Genomic DNA, 18,411 nt, shown 5'->3' with positions numbered 1-18,411 from the left:
TAAAGACCAAAACATCTGGGTTTCCTTGACGAGACCTCTAGCTACACACCTCTCACCAGCTCATTCTTTGCTCATTGTCTCTCCAAAATTGGAAAGACTCAACAAATTATTTTTTCATTGAAAGCTTCACAAGACTGAGCAAAGATGTCTATGGATGAATTTAGAGCCAAAGTACTCGAGAGAGGAGCTTCATCTATTAAAGGAATTGGAAGGTATAATTCTATTTTTCCAGCTACCAAAAATAATGCCTGTTTGTATTTTACTTGTGTTTGCATGCTGTTTTGAATACGAGAGCTGCACTTCCAATTCTTAATAATCTTTTCCTCAATTGACTTTATTCAGGATGATATTGGTGAAATGATTTTTGTTCACAGACAGGCGTGTCACATTTCATTTACTGTAGAGAATTAAGAAGGAGGCACTTTTCTACACTGTCAGTCTGGGAAATCCTCTCAATTGCACGTTTATGTTCCGAGGCCGTAAGCGCGCAATTGCACGGTTATCAAAATGGCAGAATTTTTAAGCGTGTAATTACACGCTTATCGAAATTGTTCTGAAACGGGCGATAAGCGTTAAGCAAGATTGACGGGTGACGGCTTTTGCGGTAAGCGTGTAATTGCACGTTTTAAAATTTCCTACTATATTTTTGACACGTAATTCCTTCCGAAAGCTCTGTTGAATTTCAAAAGCCTAGGGCAGTTTTACTCAAAATTTATCGTAGAAGAAGATTCCGTAAAAATGGATTGCCCGTTAAACCATGCCTTCGCCCGAATTAGAGAATTCTGAACCCCTAGAAATCCCTAAGCAATTTCAACCGGGGCGGGAGCGGGCGTAAATTATAACCATGCAATTACGCGCTTACGCCCTCGGAACATAAGCGTGCAATTGAGAGGATTTCCCAGACTGACTGTACTCTGCCTGATGATAAGAGGATATATCATTGCTTTGTTTTTGTTAATAGACCTTTTTTTAAAGAGGCAGCCATGTTGAATAATTATGTACTCCAGCACAAAAACAATGATACAGCCTTGCATATACTGTATCGTGCATATTTTAAAAATTATGCATGGCTGTATCATTGTTTTTATGCTGGAGTACATAATTATTCAACATGGCTGCCTCTTTAAAAAAAGGTCTATACCACACATTTAATTTAACTAATAGTCATTATTTTTGAAAATCACAGATGCTAAATGAAAAGAATAAGATGTGAAATACCGTAAGTCTAATATTGACATCCCTCGTCTAATTCCGACACCCTTTCTTTAGAGAGACAGGAATAATAGAATGAAAGCTTGAATCTTTAACTGAAAAAGGATTATTCCTCTCTGACCACTGAGCAAAGAAAAACAGCTTCTAACCTTTCTATCAATTTCAGCTGATAAAAAGGGTGTTGAAATTAGAGGAGGGGTGTCGACATTAAACGAAGTTACGGTATGATAAAAACTAGAGGACGCTCTCCCAGCGCTCCGGAAACTTCCAGAGTTTTCCTGAGTTGCTAAAAAACACTGTTTTTCTCTCTGGAAATTTCCAGAGCCCTTTCGGTGCTTCCGGGGCAAGTGATTTTTAACACGTTCTAAAAAAACGTTTAAGCATGGTTACAAAAAATAATCAAAATATTGAATGGTTCAGCCATTGATGAGAAATTGAATTTGTCACATTATATTCAAAAGCATCCACTGGTGGAAATATCAAAAACAATTTAAAAACGTGAGGTCTTACTTTCGTGAGTCGGCTGATTTTTTTTAAATACGCGCAGTTAGTTTTCACATGATTAGCACAGCAAGCGTCATCATAATTATATTGCAGATATCTTGCTCCGGAACTTCGGTGCAGATCAATCGCTGAAAATCTAGCTCCGGTACACCGGAAGTGCTCCGGAATCTTCCGCTGTTCCAGAGCACGAAAAAAAGGCACTTTTTGCTCGGGACTTTTCCAGAGCCTCGAGAGGGTCCTTAAACTAGGCGTATGATAAACCATGGTATTTAAACTTGAGGTTGCTTTTAACCAGATGATGTCAAGCGAGCAACTTTGAATAAAAATTGTAATTATTAAATCTCAATCAAACAGCCAATTTCTGGGTAATATTATATTGCGTTCGAGTAAGGTTAGATTGGTTCGATTGATAGTTGACTACGTTTGATTGGTTTGATTTGCCTGTTAGTTTTCAGTGGTCTTTAGAGTTAAAATGTGTTGTGTTAATACTATTCTAGAAAAGAGTTAATTCCTCTCCCCATGAAACATCTTCATGATCTAGGTCTTTTCAATTTTAAAAAAGCCTCCATTCAATAAAAATTATGGATTTCCAGATTCTGAAATTTACATTCAATGAATACAAAAAGTGGAGAATCAAATGGACAATCAAATTCTTAAAATAAGCACTCAAGTCAAATCACTAATCTCAGTGGTTTTCAAGCTTACTTATTGACTTTGAATGTTTTGCATTGTTTGGTTATTCTGCAAGCTTAATAGAAATCCACTGTCCATGGCATGATTTACCGTAGTTTTTCTAAGTTTCCCATTAACTTATAAAACGACAGTATAAGCTGATAGAGCTTGAAATAATATTATTATATACCTGTAGGCAAAAACAGCCATTGAATAATTCCTGATATAACATGGCTATTATACCACGGTATAATTTTTTTTCAAATTTTGCTTTCAAAGTTTGATTTTTTTGTCGCTCTTGTTGTTATATCAAAGAAATTCATTAAAATAAATCTATTGTCAATTTCATTAACAAATTTTATGACTCAAAGTAATTAAGAAAATCATTAAAAAAGAAAAACATTCGAACGCTCGATTATGGGAGTGTTATATGTGAAACGTTCGGCAATTGACACAATTAATTTTTTTGATTTTTGCCTCTAGGTATATAATAATTTACCCATTGAATATCTGCTTATTGTTGATGACATTGGACATACAATTGACTAAAATTGATCCAAAAATCACTTGTGTCAATATTACTGTAAAGTATAACTGAACAAAGATTTAGAAATAGAAATATGTTAAGTTTATGTCTGACCTTGTGGTGAAGCAAACATTTTTAGATCATTATTTGGACACCTCCTGACAACAGCTTTTATTTCATTTCAAAAGGGTAATCGTAAAGCTAAATTTATCAGAATTGAATTTTAATAGGTACAGAGTAGGAAAATTTTTAAAGGCTGAAAGCCTGTATTGATAAAATCTTTTAATTTGGTTATCAAGGGAAGTCTGCATGTTGCCTAAGCAATTCATTTTTGTCAAACAATAGCTTTTCAATATGTTGAAGACATCTCAATTCAAATAAAGCTTCATGAAAAGGTCTGTAATGCAAATAAAATACAAGTTGTGGTCGTTCTATTCAAAAAGATGTTTTATAGCATTGAATATGCTAATGGTTTGTTAATTATATCGTTATAGCATAATATTCAATTATGGCATTAAAAAGCACTCTTTTTGTACAGTCATTATTGATTCCATTATGCTTACTATATGCCATTTTACCCTGATCCTCACTAAGGCTGTTCTACAATACAATCTACAATTTTGAAGCCTCGTATTATATACAACCAAGCCAGAGGTTCATTTACAATTTCTAAATTCTTCTCTATGCAAGAAAAACTTGTTCCCCAATTTTCATTTTTGTTTGGTTAGAAATCCTACACACTGTGTAGCAATTGTAAGTTCTTTATTTCTTAATAAATATTTAGAATTTTTATTTTATTTTTCAGGACATTCCGAATCTATGACGATGATGGTAACAAATCATTGAATCTTGAAGAATTTTGTGAAGGAGTCAAAGATTATGGATTAGACTTCGATGCTGATGTAAGAATAATTCTTTCAATGGGTTTTTTAGGACAAAATGGATCAGGGTAATTATTCTCCTGGAGCTCTCAATCTACTCGACAATATTACAATGTTTTAAGTGATACCGGGTGTCCCAGAAAAAAGTCCCCCCTCTTTGAAGTGAATTTTCTCAAGTTCTATGAACCGTTAAGAATCACTCCTAATCCATTCGAAAGAGCAAGGATAGAACTTTTGAGGGGTCATTTGTCACATTTGGTCAACTAGATGGTAAAACTGAATGGACACCCGGTATTATCCTTAAGATTTAGTCGATAAATTCTTTTTTGCTGGACTATGTGAAATAAGTTTTTCCCTCATTCTTATTTGGATATCCTTATCAGTAGTAAACCATCTTAATACTTGAATAATTCAAATAAGGGTTCTACAAGGCTTGACATCTTCTTTTTTGAAGTGGGATAAAACTTTAATTAGATATTTGTATAAACACCTTTTTCACTTCACCACTAATACGATTTTGACAGCTTTCAAGTTTTCTTTGAAGTCTCTTTTTCACAGTTTTTTTCATTAATTTTTGATTCTCGGTATTCTTCATATTCAAAGCTTTAATTTACCAGTTTTGTATTTTTAAAAGGGACATCCCCAGTCAGTTAATGCATCTTATCCCTGCTTTTACTCGATTGGCTCTTTTTAAAAACAAAAAGATGCCCCAAAAACAAGTTATACATCTTTTGTAAGATGTAGATCTATTGTGAAATTTCAAACAGCCAAGGGTACTTTAAAAAATAGGGGAATTCATTAGTTTTTTTAAATGTAGACTGATTCGTGTTTTACCATTTTTTAACCTTTTCTTTGCCACGGAAAGTCATTTGACATCTTTTTCAACCAATAAGATTTAATAATTTCGAGGGTAAAACAAACATTATGGTTTAACTCACTAAAAGATTATGCTTACTGAAAACACGTAATTAATCTTTAGTAAGTGTTCTGTTGTACCCTAGTTCTGACGTCATGCCGTGGCGAAGAATTCTTCAATTCATAAAGTCAGATATTTTACTGTACATGATCATCTATCCTGAATTCTTCATAATGTTCCATTTCAGAAATGCTCAGAGCTCTTCAAAACGTTTGATAAAGATGGAAGCGGAAGTCTCTCATTTGATGAATTCCTCGTTGGACTCAGGGTGCGTAAAATTTATTATATAATTTACTCAATGGCTTCTATCACTCAAAACTATCACTCAAACTCACACATGAAGAATATTTCTGAGGTCGAGTATTAGTAGTTAAAGTCTTTTGAAAAGCTTATTGGCTGTAGGGGCAAGAAAGTGTTTCGAGTTTGCTTACTTTTCAGTGGATATAAACTAACTAAACAAGCTATTACACCTCTGTTCCGAGCCTAAATCTTACCATTGTCAATGACCTGTTTAAAATAAGAGCAGTCCTTATTGTAAGTTTAATCATTTTCGGTTTTTTTTTCTCCATTTAATCAGGGTAATTTGAACGACGGTCGCATGAAGATTGTCAAAGAAGCTTTCAAGAGGGCTGATCGCTCTGGTGACGGTGTTTTCGACGCCAAAGATATGAAGAGGGTTTACAAAGTGACCGAACATCCCAAATACAAGAATGGAGAATGGGACGAGAATCAAGTGTTCACTGATTTCTTGAAATCTTTTGAACCAGATGAGTCTAAGAGAGACGGAAAGGTATGGGCATCAAATATGTTGTGTAAATTTAATGCTAGTTTGACCAGGGGGGGTCAGGGCCCAGGATACCAACCAGGGCCCAAAAACCTGACTTTTCGAGATTTGAAAGTAGTAGACACCACCACCCCCAACTTGAAAATCCCAATTTTCTAAAAAAGGGGGGACCCACCCCCCTAAATTGGTATCAATACGAACTTGAAAATCCTGATTTTTCTGAAAAAGGGGGACCCACCCCCCTCCCTAAATTTACAATCAGTAAAAATGCAAGAAGTTATATGCATAAGATACTGCGTACAAGGGACGCTAAACAGAATCTGTGGATGTTTTTATTCAAAGAACATTCCTCTTATTAATCACTTATATTATGTCAGGGGCCGCGGCACCGGGGGGGCACCCGGCCTTGTCCCAACCACATTATTTCAAAGTAAAAAGAAAATTTACTAATCAAGCCAAATTTTGTTTAATAACGTTAAAACAGACAGTTTTAGGCGATCTAGAAGGGCTAAAATTAAAAAATGGTAGGGCCTCCTTCCTCAGTATATCATGGCCCTATCACTTTCAATTTGTCATTTTTGAAAAATCAAAAAGTTTTAAATTAGTCTCTCTAAGGGTTGGTTTTCGGAGGTCCCGTCTGCACATACCCCTCATTCGCCAACCCTAATAGCCCCCAGGCCGGATGAATCTAGTTTTGAATGGATTTTGGTTGATTGAAAGGATTGAGAGCAGCAAAAGTTGAATAAAAATTTAATTTCAATTATAGAATGAAGAATCTTTTATATGGAATCAGGGTATACAGGGGTATAGTGTAAACGATTCAAATAAGTTTTTATACTTACATTATACAACATTTTAAGTCAGATACCAATTTCAAATCCAACAAAAATTAAAAAAAGGGGGACCCACTCCCTCATAGTGGTATCGATACCAACTTAAAGATTCCCTAATTTTCAAAAAAAGGGGGACCCACCCCCTCATTTTGGTATCAATACCAACTTGACTTTTTGAAATTTAAAAAAAAAATTGACACCACCCCCCGGCCCTGGGTTTGGTATCTGGATCCTGACCCCCCCCCCCCCTGGTTTGACAGTATAAAAAGTGCAATCGGAATAGCTATGACAGAATGCAGAGCTTACAAAAATATTGCAACATAAAAAAGAACAGCAAGCGTTTCGGGTAATACAGGTCTGTACAAACCATTGATTTACAATGCTTTTACGTAAAAAGTGTTGAGTAAGAAAAAATTCGAATGGCCTTTATTTTTTATGGAAGTAAAATATTTCACATTAATTTTGCAAGGTCAGCGCTTGGTTTCATATATGTATTGATTGACTTCAAAACGATTGTGAAGAGACATTGATTCTAGGGGTGAAATTGACATCTTTATTATGTCAACTCAAAATTTTGCACTTGTTTTTCTAGGTCACTGAAGAGGAGTTTATCAACTACTACGCTGGCGTCAGTGCTAACATCGACAATGATGCCTACTTCAATCTTATGCTCCGAAACGCCTGGAAAATCTAAGTGTGGATGCATAGATGGTATGGGTTTTGTTGTCTTGTATTATAACCAAGATCTTTTAAGAAAAAAAACTTGTTTTTAACAACATACACCCTTCAGAAAACCAAAAAAAAAAAACAATTTATTATTTGTTAGATTTGTTAGCTTACTATTTCGAATAGGTTCTATAGCTGTCAGATCGGTTAGAATTATTTAAATTTGATCTTCTAGCTAGTGTAAAAAAACTACAGAACAGTTTTCTTTCGGAGGGAATTCTGAAATCAACGACCTTTTTAAAATAAATTTGAATTTAAACGAGCATCTATTTGATTTTTTTAAAACCGTACAAAAATCGTAAGATTTGTTTAAACAGAGTCAGAGTCAGACCTGGGTTTATACTGATTGAACATTGACTTAAACTCAAGCACTCCTGAAAAATGGGTCATTTAAAACTGCCGCCGAGTTAGCCTGTAAACCTCTTTCTTATTTAAATGTTGGTTATTATGTTTTTATTTGTTTTTCTTTCTGATTTGATTTTTTACGCGTACTAAATCTTTTAGGATTTTATATCTTGCTTAAAAACATCAAACAATGTTATATATAAATTCTTTTAGTTTTGTATTTATGAAAAATTATATTATTTTTTGTTAGTTTATTCACAATTTATTGTATGATTTTTTTAAATTATTGTAAATTTATTTCGAAGCATAAGGGACTTTACACACAAGGATGTGTTTATTCTATAGATGTCTTTTTTTGGGATGATGTATAACTACTCGACAAAATTATGATGAAATTAATTCTTTGTAAAACTTTTTTTATTACTATATTACTTTTAAGATGTTAATTATAGTATCGTATTTACTGCTTAACTAAAGCTTGGATATGTATATAAAACTCATTTTTTTAGTTTTAAAATTAAAATAAAACTTTTGAAAGGGATACTTATAACGTTTCAATTTTTTTTGAAATCTTTGTTGATCGTTTTTTAATTTCCAAAAAATTCCAAAAAATTGAAATATACTGCCATTTCAAAATTTCGAAGACCAGATATTTTAAATATATATTTTTTAATAATGGAGAAACTCTTCAAAATAAAGCCTGAAGTATTCTCGAAATTTTGCTGAAACTTTTCATCATAAACTATGCAGGGGGCTGTCAGGGGCTATCCTGAGAAACATACTGATCTGATTATTATATTTGAAATTTCTAGCCAACCATTGTCTTTTATCTTGGCCTAATTTTTCCTATTCTTGATAACATACCAAGAACTGACTTTGGCGAATGGCAATAAAGCGAGAGTTTCAGAGAAAAATTAAGGTTTTTTTTTAGAAAATTACGGAAAAATTTATTTTTGAGTTAAGAATTTTCTTTTTGCACCAGTGTTCTCAAGCTATACACAAAGATTTTAGGAAAACTTTAGGATTGTAGGATTCCAGCATCATTACACAGTTAACATTTTGGTGTAAGAGCAATTCTGAAATACTTCGCGACACAAGAGAAAATTTTGACGTTTTGCAGATTAGAATCAGGTTTATCATAGCTATTTAAAAAAAAAGAAAATTTGCAGACGCTTTACAGACTAGCAGGATAAACGCTTATAACATTAAAGGGACATAAAAGTAGTGACGAAATTTGTAAACAAACCGTATGCAGCGGGATACAAAATCAAAACAAATGTCACATGCCAAAATAAAAAATGATTGCTTCAACTGTTTTACTAGTTTGTTTTGGACACGTGATTTTAATTGTTCTCTTTAATGACACGTGGTTTGCGCAATGTTTAAATTTTATACTTTTATGTCCCTTTAACGGACTAAGGGGTTTAGAATCAGGTTTATCATAGCTATTTCAAAAAATCGATCGTTATTTGTTTATTATTCGGATTTGACCGAAATTGAGCTTCGTGTTCTAATAAACCTGTTCCTGTAAAGTATTCTGCATTAATAATACGCATGCGCAATTTGTCGTTCTTCAAACCACATGTAGTTAATCTTTGTCACTAGCTTCGCTATACAAGTGTCCTTGGCTATATCGCTGACGATTTTGAAATTTTAAAATATCCGAATTAAGGTTGCTTGAAAAATAAATCAAATTACTTTTTCTTGGGTTTGTTTTGTTCAAGTTGAGGGAAGTTGATTGTGGAGCGAAAATAAATTTCTCAAAAAAAATTGCTATATTCAGCAATCATACTATCAAAATTTATGTTGATGATACCACAAGTAGTTTTATTGCGACTTGAGTGGCCCCAATGAAGGAACTTCAATTTGGTCGCGTGTCATGATAAGCCTTTTCACACATACGGATACGGCATACTATGCACATAGGGTTCGATACCAGTGAACTGGACCTCCACTGACACACTAATGTTTTCTCTGAGCTTAAACTCCTCACTTCCTACGCTCTTAGTCAGCTATTGGTCTAAGCAAGACAGTACATACTAACGACCGGGCAAATATGGTGCAGAGGCTCAACCCCACCCTGGGGTTGTTGGGGCACGGTCGCGCGTCCTAAAAGGGTTCGAAGTCTGAACTGGACCACCTGAGGCAGCGATGCACTAAGACATTCTTTTTTATGAAATTCAAATATTAGAGAAAATCTTACAAAATAAATCCTTTGTATTGTCTTTAGTGAATAACACTATTCAAACAATTGAAAAGACTTTATATCAAAGAGTAGGTTTCTATTGTCCACCAACCCTCCCCCACCAGACCAATCATCCACCCAAGGCGCAGACATCGACAATATACCGTACCCCTAGAAAACGCCTTGTGGTGATCACAAGGCATCGAAGGTGTCGTCCGCAATTTAATTTATACTATGTTCTGGATAATCGCTTGTGGTCTTCATGAAACCACAAATGATATGTAATTGCGATGAACGACCTCAACGAGATGTGCTTGAGAAACTTGGAGAACCACTGGTGAGCAACAGAAGTTCATCAAGAATTGTAAGAGACAAAACAAAATCTAAAGGCCATATTTTTAAAACGCACATCACAAGCAAAAGAAGCATAACGTAACAGTCAGGAAATTGGGAAAGGTTTTAACGAAAGAGTAGACAGTGTAGACTGAACCTCTCATGTAAATGCTAGCAGAAAATGTATATTTACTGACTTTTGATAGGACCAACTAAATTTCGAAACTTTTTACAAAGGGCAATTCAACTTGGATAAATTTGATTGTGTGCTTGCCACATAACAAATAAAATTACTGACGGATTATTGAATGAAGCAATTTTATATCAAACATGTATGTAATCATAATAAGAAATAAATATAGGCTCCAGAGTATTAAAATCGACCGTTTGAGAGAATAAATTTTGACGTTTTTACTGCCCTGTCAGAGACTAATTTTTCCTCAGCCAAAAATTTTTCAATTTTGGTCCACATTAGGAGACTGTCATAAGACACTGTGAAGGAGTCGACTATTAACACTTCGTAATTTAAGGAGGCTTAATTGTTATTTTATTGTTTTTCTAACCCTGTGAGAGACTTTCGAGGATGTAAAAGAGTAATTCAAAGGTACGACTCGAACATACCCGAAACCGAGGATATACCAATTGTGCTAAAGTCTGTCCAGATATAATTGGCAGTGGAAACAAGAATGATTGTAACTTTTGATAGTCAAATATAATTATGGAATTTTTTTTTGCTTGTTTCAGAGAATCAAAAGCGCTATATGTTATATTGAATGTATTTTTGTTGAACAATTCGCGATTTTTAGCGGTTAAATTTGCGATTGTAAAAATTGAGCTTTTTTTCTACTTATGATATGGGACCCGAAATACCCCTTGGTAGCACTTTTCTGTGAAATATCAAATCCGTACACAATATACTAATAATACACAAATCCTGAGGAAAAATGAATCTTTAGGAAAATTTGTATCGGATAGTTAAGAAAGACACCCTTTCTAACAGACCCGGTAGAAATTTTTCAGCCAGTAGGGGTTAAAAATAACCGAAATAACGGACTGAAGCTCATTTGGCGATATTCGATTCCAAGATTTTCATAGATAGGAATTTGAATCGCATGTTTTCAAGTCAGAAAATTAAGTGAAAATAAGGATAGTACAATATTTTGCAGTGAGGGTTTGATTGTTTTATTTTTCTTTAGATCAACCCGGTCCAAAATTAAGCTTTGTACTGATATATCAAAAGCCGTATGTATAAAAACTACACAAGATTAAAAAAGGTGGTAAATCGGCAAATCTCACTGGGGCACTGGAGGCAGTTTGACGTTCTGAAAATAATTCTAAATATATTTTATACATTGAAAAACTCTAAAATTTTATGCAAATATATATTGAAATATATTACAAAATAAAGAACAGATAGGAAATTCTTAGACACCTTATTTTTTGGATATCAGATTATTTTTTCATAATAACAGATCATATTTTTCCAGCTGGTCCCAATCTTCAGTAGAACAGACTACTTTTTTCCAGCAGACTTTTTTCTTTTTAGTTCACTAAGAACAGACCGCCTTATCCAGCTGGAACGTGCCTTCAAAATAGATATTTTGAAGTCCCTCTTCGGTGGATGCTTTCGACCTTACCTTACTAAGATAAAGATATACTACAGCGATAGCATCAAAGTAATCTTCATCGCCTGATGAAGGATAAAGAAGAATAAAGCAACCAACTCAAACTACAGATTCTATTCACCAAACTAAAATGGGTACTGGGCCCAGGAAAAAAATTTCGATTTCCAAGGTTGGAAATTCAATATTTTTGGGTTGGAAATTTTGGTTTTATAATTGAAGGTTGGAAATTTGAGCGTTTACCTTAAGCTGATTTGGAAAACGTAAATTACCCATAGGTTTTGTAGAATAAACCAATGCCCTTGAAAAATCAAGTGAAAAAAACCCATGTAGAAATGACAATTTTCCAAGGCTGGTTGGAAAACATGACTTTTTGGGTGGGAAATCTTTATTTTCCAAACAGTTTGGGAATTGAAAAAAAAGTCAAAAATCGATGTGAAAATACATATTTTAGTAAATTTGATACCTCAAGTTGAAAAACTAGACTTTTTGGGTCGGAAATTTGTGTTTCTCCCAAACAGTTTGGAAATCGTTAAAAATCCATGTGGAAATTACATTTTTCTAAGATTGAGACCCTTTCTTGGAAAACTAGACTTTTTGGGTTGGAAATTTGTGTTTCTCCAAACAGTTTGGAAAACGTTAAAAATCCATGTGGAACTTACATTTTTGTGAAATTGAAACTCTTTCGATTGGAAAAGTAGACTTTTTGGGTTGGAAATTTGTGTTTCTCCAAACAGTTTGGAAAACGTTAAAAATCCATGTGGAAAATACATTTTTGTGAAATTGAAACTCTTTCGATTGGAAAACTAGACTTTTTGGGTTGGAAATTTGTGTTTTTCCAAACAGTTTGGAAAACGTTAAAATAACCCATGTGGAAATTACGTTTTTTTAACCATTTTCTGCGCATGTCCTTGGGAAAACCACAAGCGATTGTTCGCTCAAAACTGTTTTGATATATAGCTAACCTAGATATTAGGCTATAATGTGAGCAGTCAAGCTGTAAGTTTCCGTCAGGTGAGGCGTCTCTTCGGAGCGGCCTCGGTCAATCGCAGTGAGTTCGCACAGTGAAGCACATAGGGTACTTGTGTCATAGTTTCAAATAGCGCCCTGCTGAGCTGTGTGAGTGATCTAAGATCAACCACGTATCTGTACGAACAATAGTGAAGTTAAGTAAATCGGTAAAATCACGACGACGAACGAAAATTTAACAGGCTAGTGAGTTTCAACCAATCAAATTTCGTATTTCCACTAGCCCATTACATTTTTCGTCCGTCGTCGTGATTATCCCGGTATACTTAACCTCACTAATAACGAGAGATTGACCGGGAGCCATCGAGCCTAGGCTAGCGAGTGACTGTTCACAAAAACAAAAACCTTGTTTAAGATCTCTTTTCCACATCTCTGCCATCACTTTTTGGATTTTGGCTTTTTTCAACGTGAATTTTAAAAAATTCCAACCTTGTTAAATTTGGATTTTGGCTTTTTTCAACCTGAATTTAAAAAAATTCCAACCTTGTTAAATTTGGAATTTGGCTTTTTCAACCCCGATTTTCGAAAATTCCAACCTTGTTTAAGCTTGGATTTTGGATTTTTTTCCAACTGAATTTTAAAAAATTCCGACCTTGTTAAATTTGGATTTTGGCTTTTTTCAACCTGAATTTAAAAAAATTCCAACCTTGTTAAATTTGGAATTTGGCTTTTTCAACCCCGATTTTCGAAAATTCCAACCTTGTTTAAGCTTGGATTTTGGATTTTTTTCCAACTGAATTTTAAAAAATTCCAACCTTGTTAAATTTGGATTTTGGCTTTTTTCAACCTGGATTTACGAAAATTCCAAGCCATGGAAAATGCAAATTTTTCAATCTTGGAGAATGTCCCACATTTTCAGGTTGGATTTTCCATTGGATTTTATCTTTTTTCCAACTAAGAAAACTTGAAATTTCCAACCTTGGAAATCGAAAATTTTTTCCTGTGGGGTATGTGAGGACGGTGAGGGTCGGTTTAAAAAAAAGTCTCTCTAAGGTTCACCTTTTTAGCAAAAATCAGTCTCTATAAGAGTCACCTTTTCAGCAAAAATCAGTCTCTATAAGAGTCGGTTTTCGGAGGTCACGTCCGCACATCCGTCCCTCATTCGCCAACCCTAGTAACCCCCCCTGTGCATAGCACTACTTCGTCACATATCCTTACTTCGTCTCCTATTGTTATTTTCTCTTTTACGTCATAATATATGCATGAATAATCATATAAATTATTTCTAATTGATCTTGAAATTAGAGGTGGTTTCTACTTGCTTTTTTTTATTGTATTGTTCTGTAACGCCTTTATAGCTGTTGAAATTAAACATAAAAATTGTTCTTTCATGTGAAGGTGTTAATAAATAAATGAAACAAGAAATAGTCTATGGTTGATCTCTCTTTTTTTTAAAGGTGTTAACAAACAAACTAATAAAGTGAATGGATGATCGCTTTCTTTTTCCGTCTCGCAAAAAGTAATACAAAAGGTTGAAATCTCAATGTCTGAACCCTTTTTTATCAAAAACTTTATAAAGAACATACTGTATACGGCTTCTAAGAAGCGGCACAAGAAAACTAATAAAATAATCGAATCGAATTTGATATCATTTTTTAAATAATTTTAAATAAATTAGTTTTCACAGTGATCTATCTGTGGAAGTTTTAAAAATCGAAATTTTTTCAGCTATAGTTTCTTTCGTATCTCTAAAAGTAATGATAAAGTCTCCTTATAACAAGTCAAAATGTAGAAGAAAGAAGTTTTTTGATACATACATCAACCAGGCCACAAGTTCTGAGACACTTTCGTTTTCGACAGATCACTCTATCCTATCCTGATCACGGTTGGGATCCCTTAAAATCGGTCATACCGGTTACCGATCGCCGTAAAAATTTTAATAATATTTTTAGGGTTAAGATTCAAAAGAAAGAACACCCTAAAGCTTAAAAAAATTGAATGTTTTTAAAAAATCTCAATAGAAAAAGGTATATCTTATTCTGTCTCGCCGGGCGTTTCGGCCGCAAAAGTGCAAGGTAGCAACTCCTCTGCACCTGAACTTTCAATATGTCTTAAAATTCTTTAAATATCGAAGAAATTTTTGGACGAATAATGGAAGTGAGGAGAGCTTTTAATGAAAGATATGATTAAGTAACATTTGATAGGGTTTTATGTGAAAAATATCTGAATGTTTAAGGAGTAAAGAGTTGCGACCAAGTAGTGGTGTTTTTGGTCCAAACTATGAACATTTCTAATGAGAAAAAAGGCGTAACCAAATAGTGTTAGGTGTTTGAGGTCCAAATTAGGAATATTTCTTATGAGTAAAAAGGCGTGACCGAGTAGTGTTTGTTAGTTAAAACTATGAACATTCTTAATGTGTAAAAAACTGACCGCCGAGAAACGTTTTTTTTGTGCAATTTGTAAAGTTTCTTGAGTTAAAACATGTGAAATACCATATACCTAAATTACATTTCTTTAACTGACCAATCAAATCACTAATATACATGTACTTTTTTGAAGATTGAGTGCACGATGAACAATCGTGATTGAAATTCTAAAGAAATGTCTCGAAGAAACCGTAATACGCATGCGCGGGTGCTCTACACATTGTCAGAAAAAAACTTCTGAAGCAAATGGCTTTTTTTCGTGACGAAATAAACCGAAAAAGTATGAGAAGAAAAAGCAAAATGATTATTTTTTATGTTTTTATTCTGCTTTTTGGAAATGTAATCAAAACAGAGAACCGTCTTATAGATTACGGCTATAGAAGACGAAGATTATGAATTATTGGTCAATATAATTCAAAATGATGGTCGGTATATGGTGAGAGGAAGGGAGCGCACAAACCAGGACAAAAGAGTGGCACGGTTATATTTATCAGGGAATTATGACATCGAGCTTACATATAATCCTATAAAAGAAGATGACGAAGAGATGTTGGTGTGTATTTTTTAAAACTCCGTTGTAAAATTATTTTAACAATTGTTCTGCTTTGACATTAATTAAAAGCGCAATGTTGATGTGTGGTAAAAAAAATTTATCCTTACTTGGTCACAATGCATTACATAAGAGTTCTTTAGAAATTTCGCTTAAATTTATATTCCCACTACAAGGTCACGTGATTTAAAATTTAGATTTTACAGATTAGTCAAAAAATTTATCCTTACTTGGTCACAAGACTTGAAAGTTAGATTTCGCAGATCAGGCAAAAGAATTTATCCTTCCTTGGTCACATGACTCGAAAATTAGATTTTGCAGATCAGTCAAAAAACTTTATCCTTACTTGGTCACATGACTTAAAAGTTAGATTTTGCAGATCAGTCAAAATAAATTATCCTTACATGGTCACATGACTTGAAAGTTAGATTTTGCAGATCAGTCAAAAAAAATATCCTTACTTGGTCACATAACTTGAAAGTTAGATTTTGTATATCAGTCAAGAAATTTATCCTTACTTGGTCACAATGCATTACATAAGAGTTCTTTAGAAATTTCGCAAAAATTTATATTCCCACTACAAGGTCACGTGATTTAAAAGTTAGATTTTACAGATTAGTCAAAAAATTTATCCTTACTTGGTCACATGACTTGAAAGTTAGATTTTGCAGATCAGTCAAAAAAATATCCTTACTTGGTCACAAATAACTTGAAAGTTAGATTTTGTATATCAGTCAAGAAATTTATCCTTACTTGGTCACAATGCATTACATTAAAGAGTTCTTTAGAAATTTCGCAAAAATTTATATTCCCACTACAAGGTCAAGTGATTTAAAAGTTAGATTTTACAGATCAGTCAAAAAATTTATCCTTACTTGGTCACATAACTTGAAAGTTAGATTTTGTATATCAGTCAAGAATTTATCCTTACTTGGTCACATGACTTGAAAGTTAGATTTTGTATATCAGTCAAGAAATTTATCCTTACTTGGTCACAATGCATTACATAAGAGTTCTTTAGAAATTTCGCAAAAATTTATATTCCCACTACAAGGTCACGTGATTTAAAAGTTAGATTTTACAGATTAGTCAAAAAATTTATCCTTACTTGGTCACATGACTTGAAAGTTAGATTTTGCAGATCAGTCAAAAAAATATCCTTACTTGGTCACATAACTTGAAAGTTAGATTTTGTATATCAGTCAAGAAATTTATCCTTACTTGGTCACAATGCATTACATAAGAGTTCTTTAGAAATTTCGCAAAAATTTATATTCCCACTACAAGGTCAAGTGATTTAAAAGTTAGATTTTACAGATCAGTCAAAAAATTTATCCTTACTTGGTCACATAACTTGAAAGTTAGATTTTGTATATCAGTCAAGAATTTATCCTTACTTGGTCACATGACTTGAAAGTTAGATTTTGCAGATCAGTCAAAAAAATTTATCCTATTTGGTCACAATGCATTACATAAGAGTTCTTTAGAAATTTCGCAAAAATTTATATTCCCACTACAAGGTCACGTGATTTAAAAGTTAGATTTTGCAGATCAGTCAAAATAAATTATCCTTACTTGGTCACATGACTTGAAAGTTAGATTTTGTATATCAGTCAAAATAAATTATCCTTACATGGTCACATGACTTGAAAGTTAGATTTTGCAAATCAGTCAAAAAAATTATCCTTACTTGGTCACATGACTTGAAAGTTAGATTTTGTATATCAGTCAAAATAAATTATCCTTACATGGTCACATGACTTGAAAGTTAGATTTTGCAGATCAGTCAAAAAAATTATCCTTACTTGGTCACATGACTCAAAAATTAGATTTTGCAGATCAGTCAAAAAACTTTATTTACTTGGTCACATGACTTGAAAGTTAGATTTTGCAGATCAGTCAAAAAAATTTATCACAGTCAAGAATTTATCCTTACTTGGTCACATGACTTGAAAGTTAGATTTTGCAGATCAGTCAAAAAAATTTATCCTTACTTGGTCACAATGCATTACATAAGATTTCTTTGAAGATTTTGCAAAAATTTATATTCCCACTACAAGGTCATGTGATTTAAAAGTTAGATTTTACATATATGTCAAAAACATTTATCCTTACTTGGTCACATGACTTGAAAGTTAGATTTCGCAGATCAGGCAAAAGAATTTATCCTTCCTTGGTCACATGACTTGAAAGTTAGATTTTGCAGATCAGTCAAAAAATTATCCTTCCTTGGTCACATGACTTGAAAGTTAGATTTTGCAGATCAGTCAAAATAAATTATCCTTACATGGTCACATGACTTGAAAGTTAGATTTTGCAGATCAGTCAAAAAAATTATCCTTACTTGGTCACATGACTTAAAAATTAGATTTCGCAGATCAGGCAAAAAATGTATCCTTCCTTGGTCACATGACTCGAAAGTTAGATTTTGCAGATCAGGCAAAAAAATTTACCCTTACTTGGTCACATGACTTGAAAGTTAGATTTTGCAGATCATTCAAAATAAATTATCCTTACATGGTCACATGACTTGAAAGTTAGATTTTGCAGATCAGTCAAAAAAATTATCCTTACTTGGTCACATGACTTGAAAATTAGATTTCGCAGATCAGGCAAAAAATGTATCCTTCCTTGGTCACATGACTCGAAAGTTAGATTTTACAGATCAGTCAAAAAAGTTTATCCTTACTTGGTCACATGACTTGAAAGTTAGATTTTGTAGATCAGTCAAAAAATGTATCCTTACTTGGTCACATGACTTGAAAGTTAGATTTTGTAGATCAATCAAAAAATTTATCCCTACTTGGTCACATGACTTAAAAGTTAGATTTTACATATTAGTCAAAAAAAATTATCCTTACTTGGTCACATGACTTGAAAGTTAGATTTTACAGATCAGTCAAAAAAATTTATCATGACTTGGTCAC

The 18,411-nt window shown here is 33.4% G+C and overlaps 1 protein-coding gene across 1 annotated transcript; it reads left to right on the top strand.

Annotated features, from left to right (window-relative positions):
• The first annotated feature begins 6 nt into the window (after positions 1-6).
• Positions 7-7,940, top strand: LOC136802401 (calcyphosin-like protein). The gene is made up of 5 exons (XM_067059140.1): positions 7-212; positions 3,720-3,816; positions 4,899-4,979; positions 5,289-5,501; positions 6,921-7,940. Exons 1-5 carry the CDS (start codon positions 145-147, stop codon positions 7,020-7,022), a joined length of 561 nt encoding a protein of 186 aa, XP_066915241.1. The 5' UTR covers positions 7-144; the 3' UTR covers positions 7,023-7,940.
• Positions 7,941-18,411: the final 10,471 nt, after the last annotated feature.

This window comes from Clytia hemisphaerica, unplaced genomic scaffold (assembly GCF_902728285.1).
Source record: "Clytia hemisphaerica strain Z4C2 unplaced genomic scaffold, Clytia hemisphaerica genome assembly, whole genome shotgun sequence".
NCBI classification, from domain to species: domain Eukaryota; kingdom Metazoa; phylum Cnidaria; class Hydrozoa; order Leptothecata; family Clytiidae; genus Clytia; species Clytia hemisphaerica.
This window is presented reverse-complemented; position numbering and strand designations above follow the sequence as displayed.

What these genes read in the sequence shown, in the direction of transcription:
- LOC136802401 (XM_067059140.1), top strand. Translation starts at nt 145, where the DNA reads ATGTCTATGGATGAATTTAGAGCCAAAGTACTCGAGAGAGGAGCTTCA. An exon ending in GATTAGACTTCGATGCTGAT is followed by an intron (nt 3,817 to 4,898) that starts GTAAGAATAATT and finishes GTTCCATTTCAG; the next exon opens with AAATGCTCAGAGCTCTTCAA. An exon ending in AATTCCTCGTTGGACTCAGG is followed by an intron (nt 4,980 to 5,288) that starts GTGCGTAAAATT and finishes CCATTTAATCAG; the next exon opens with GGTAATTTGAACGACGGTCG.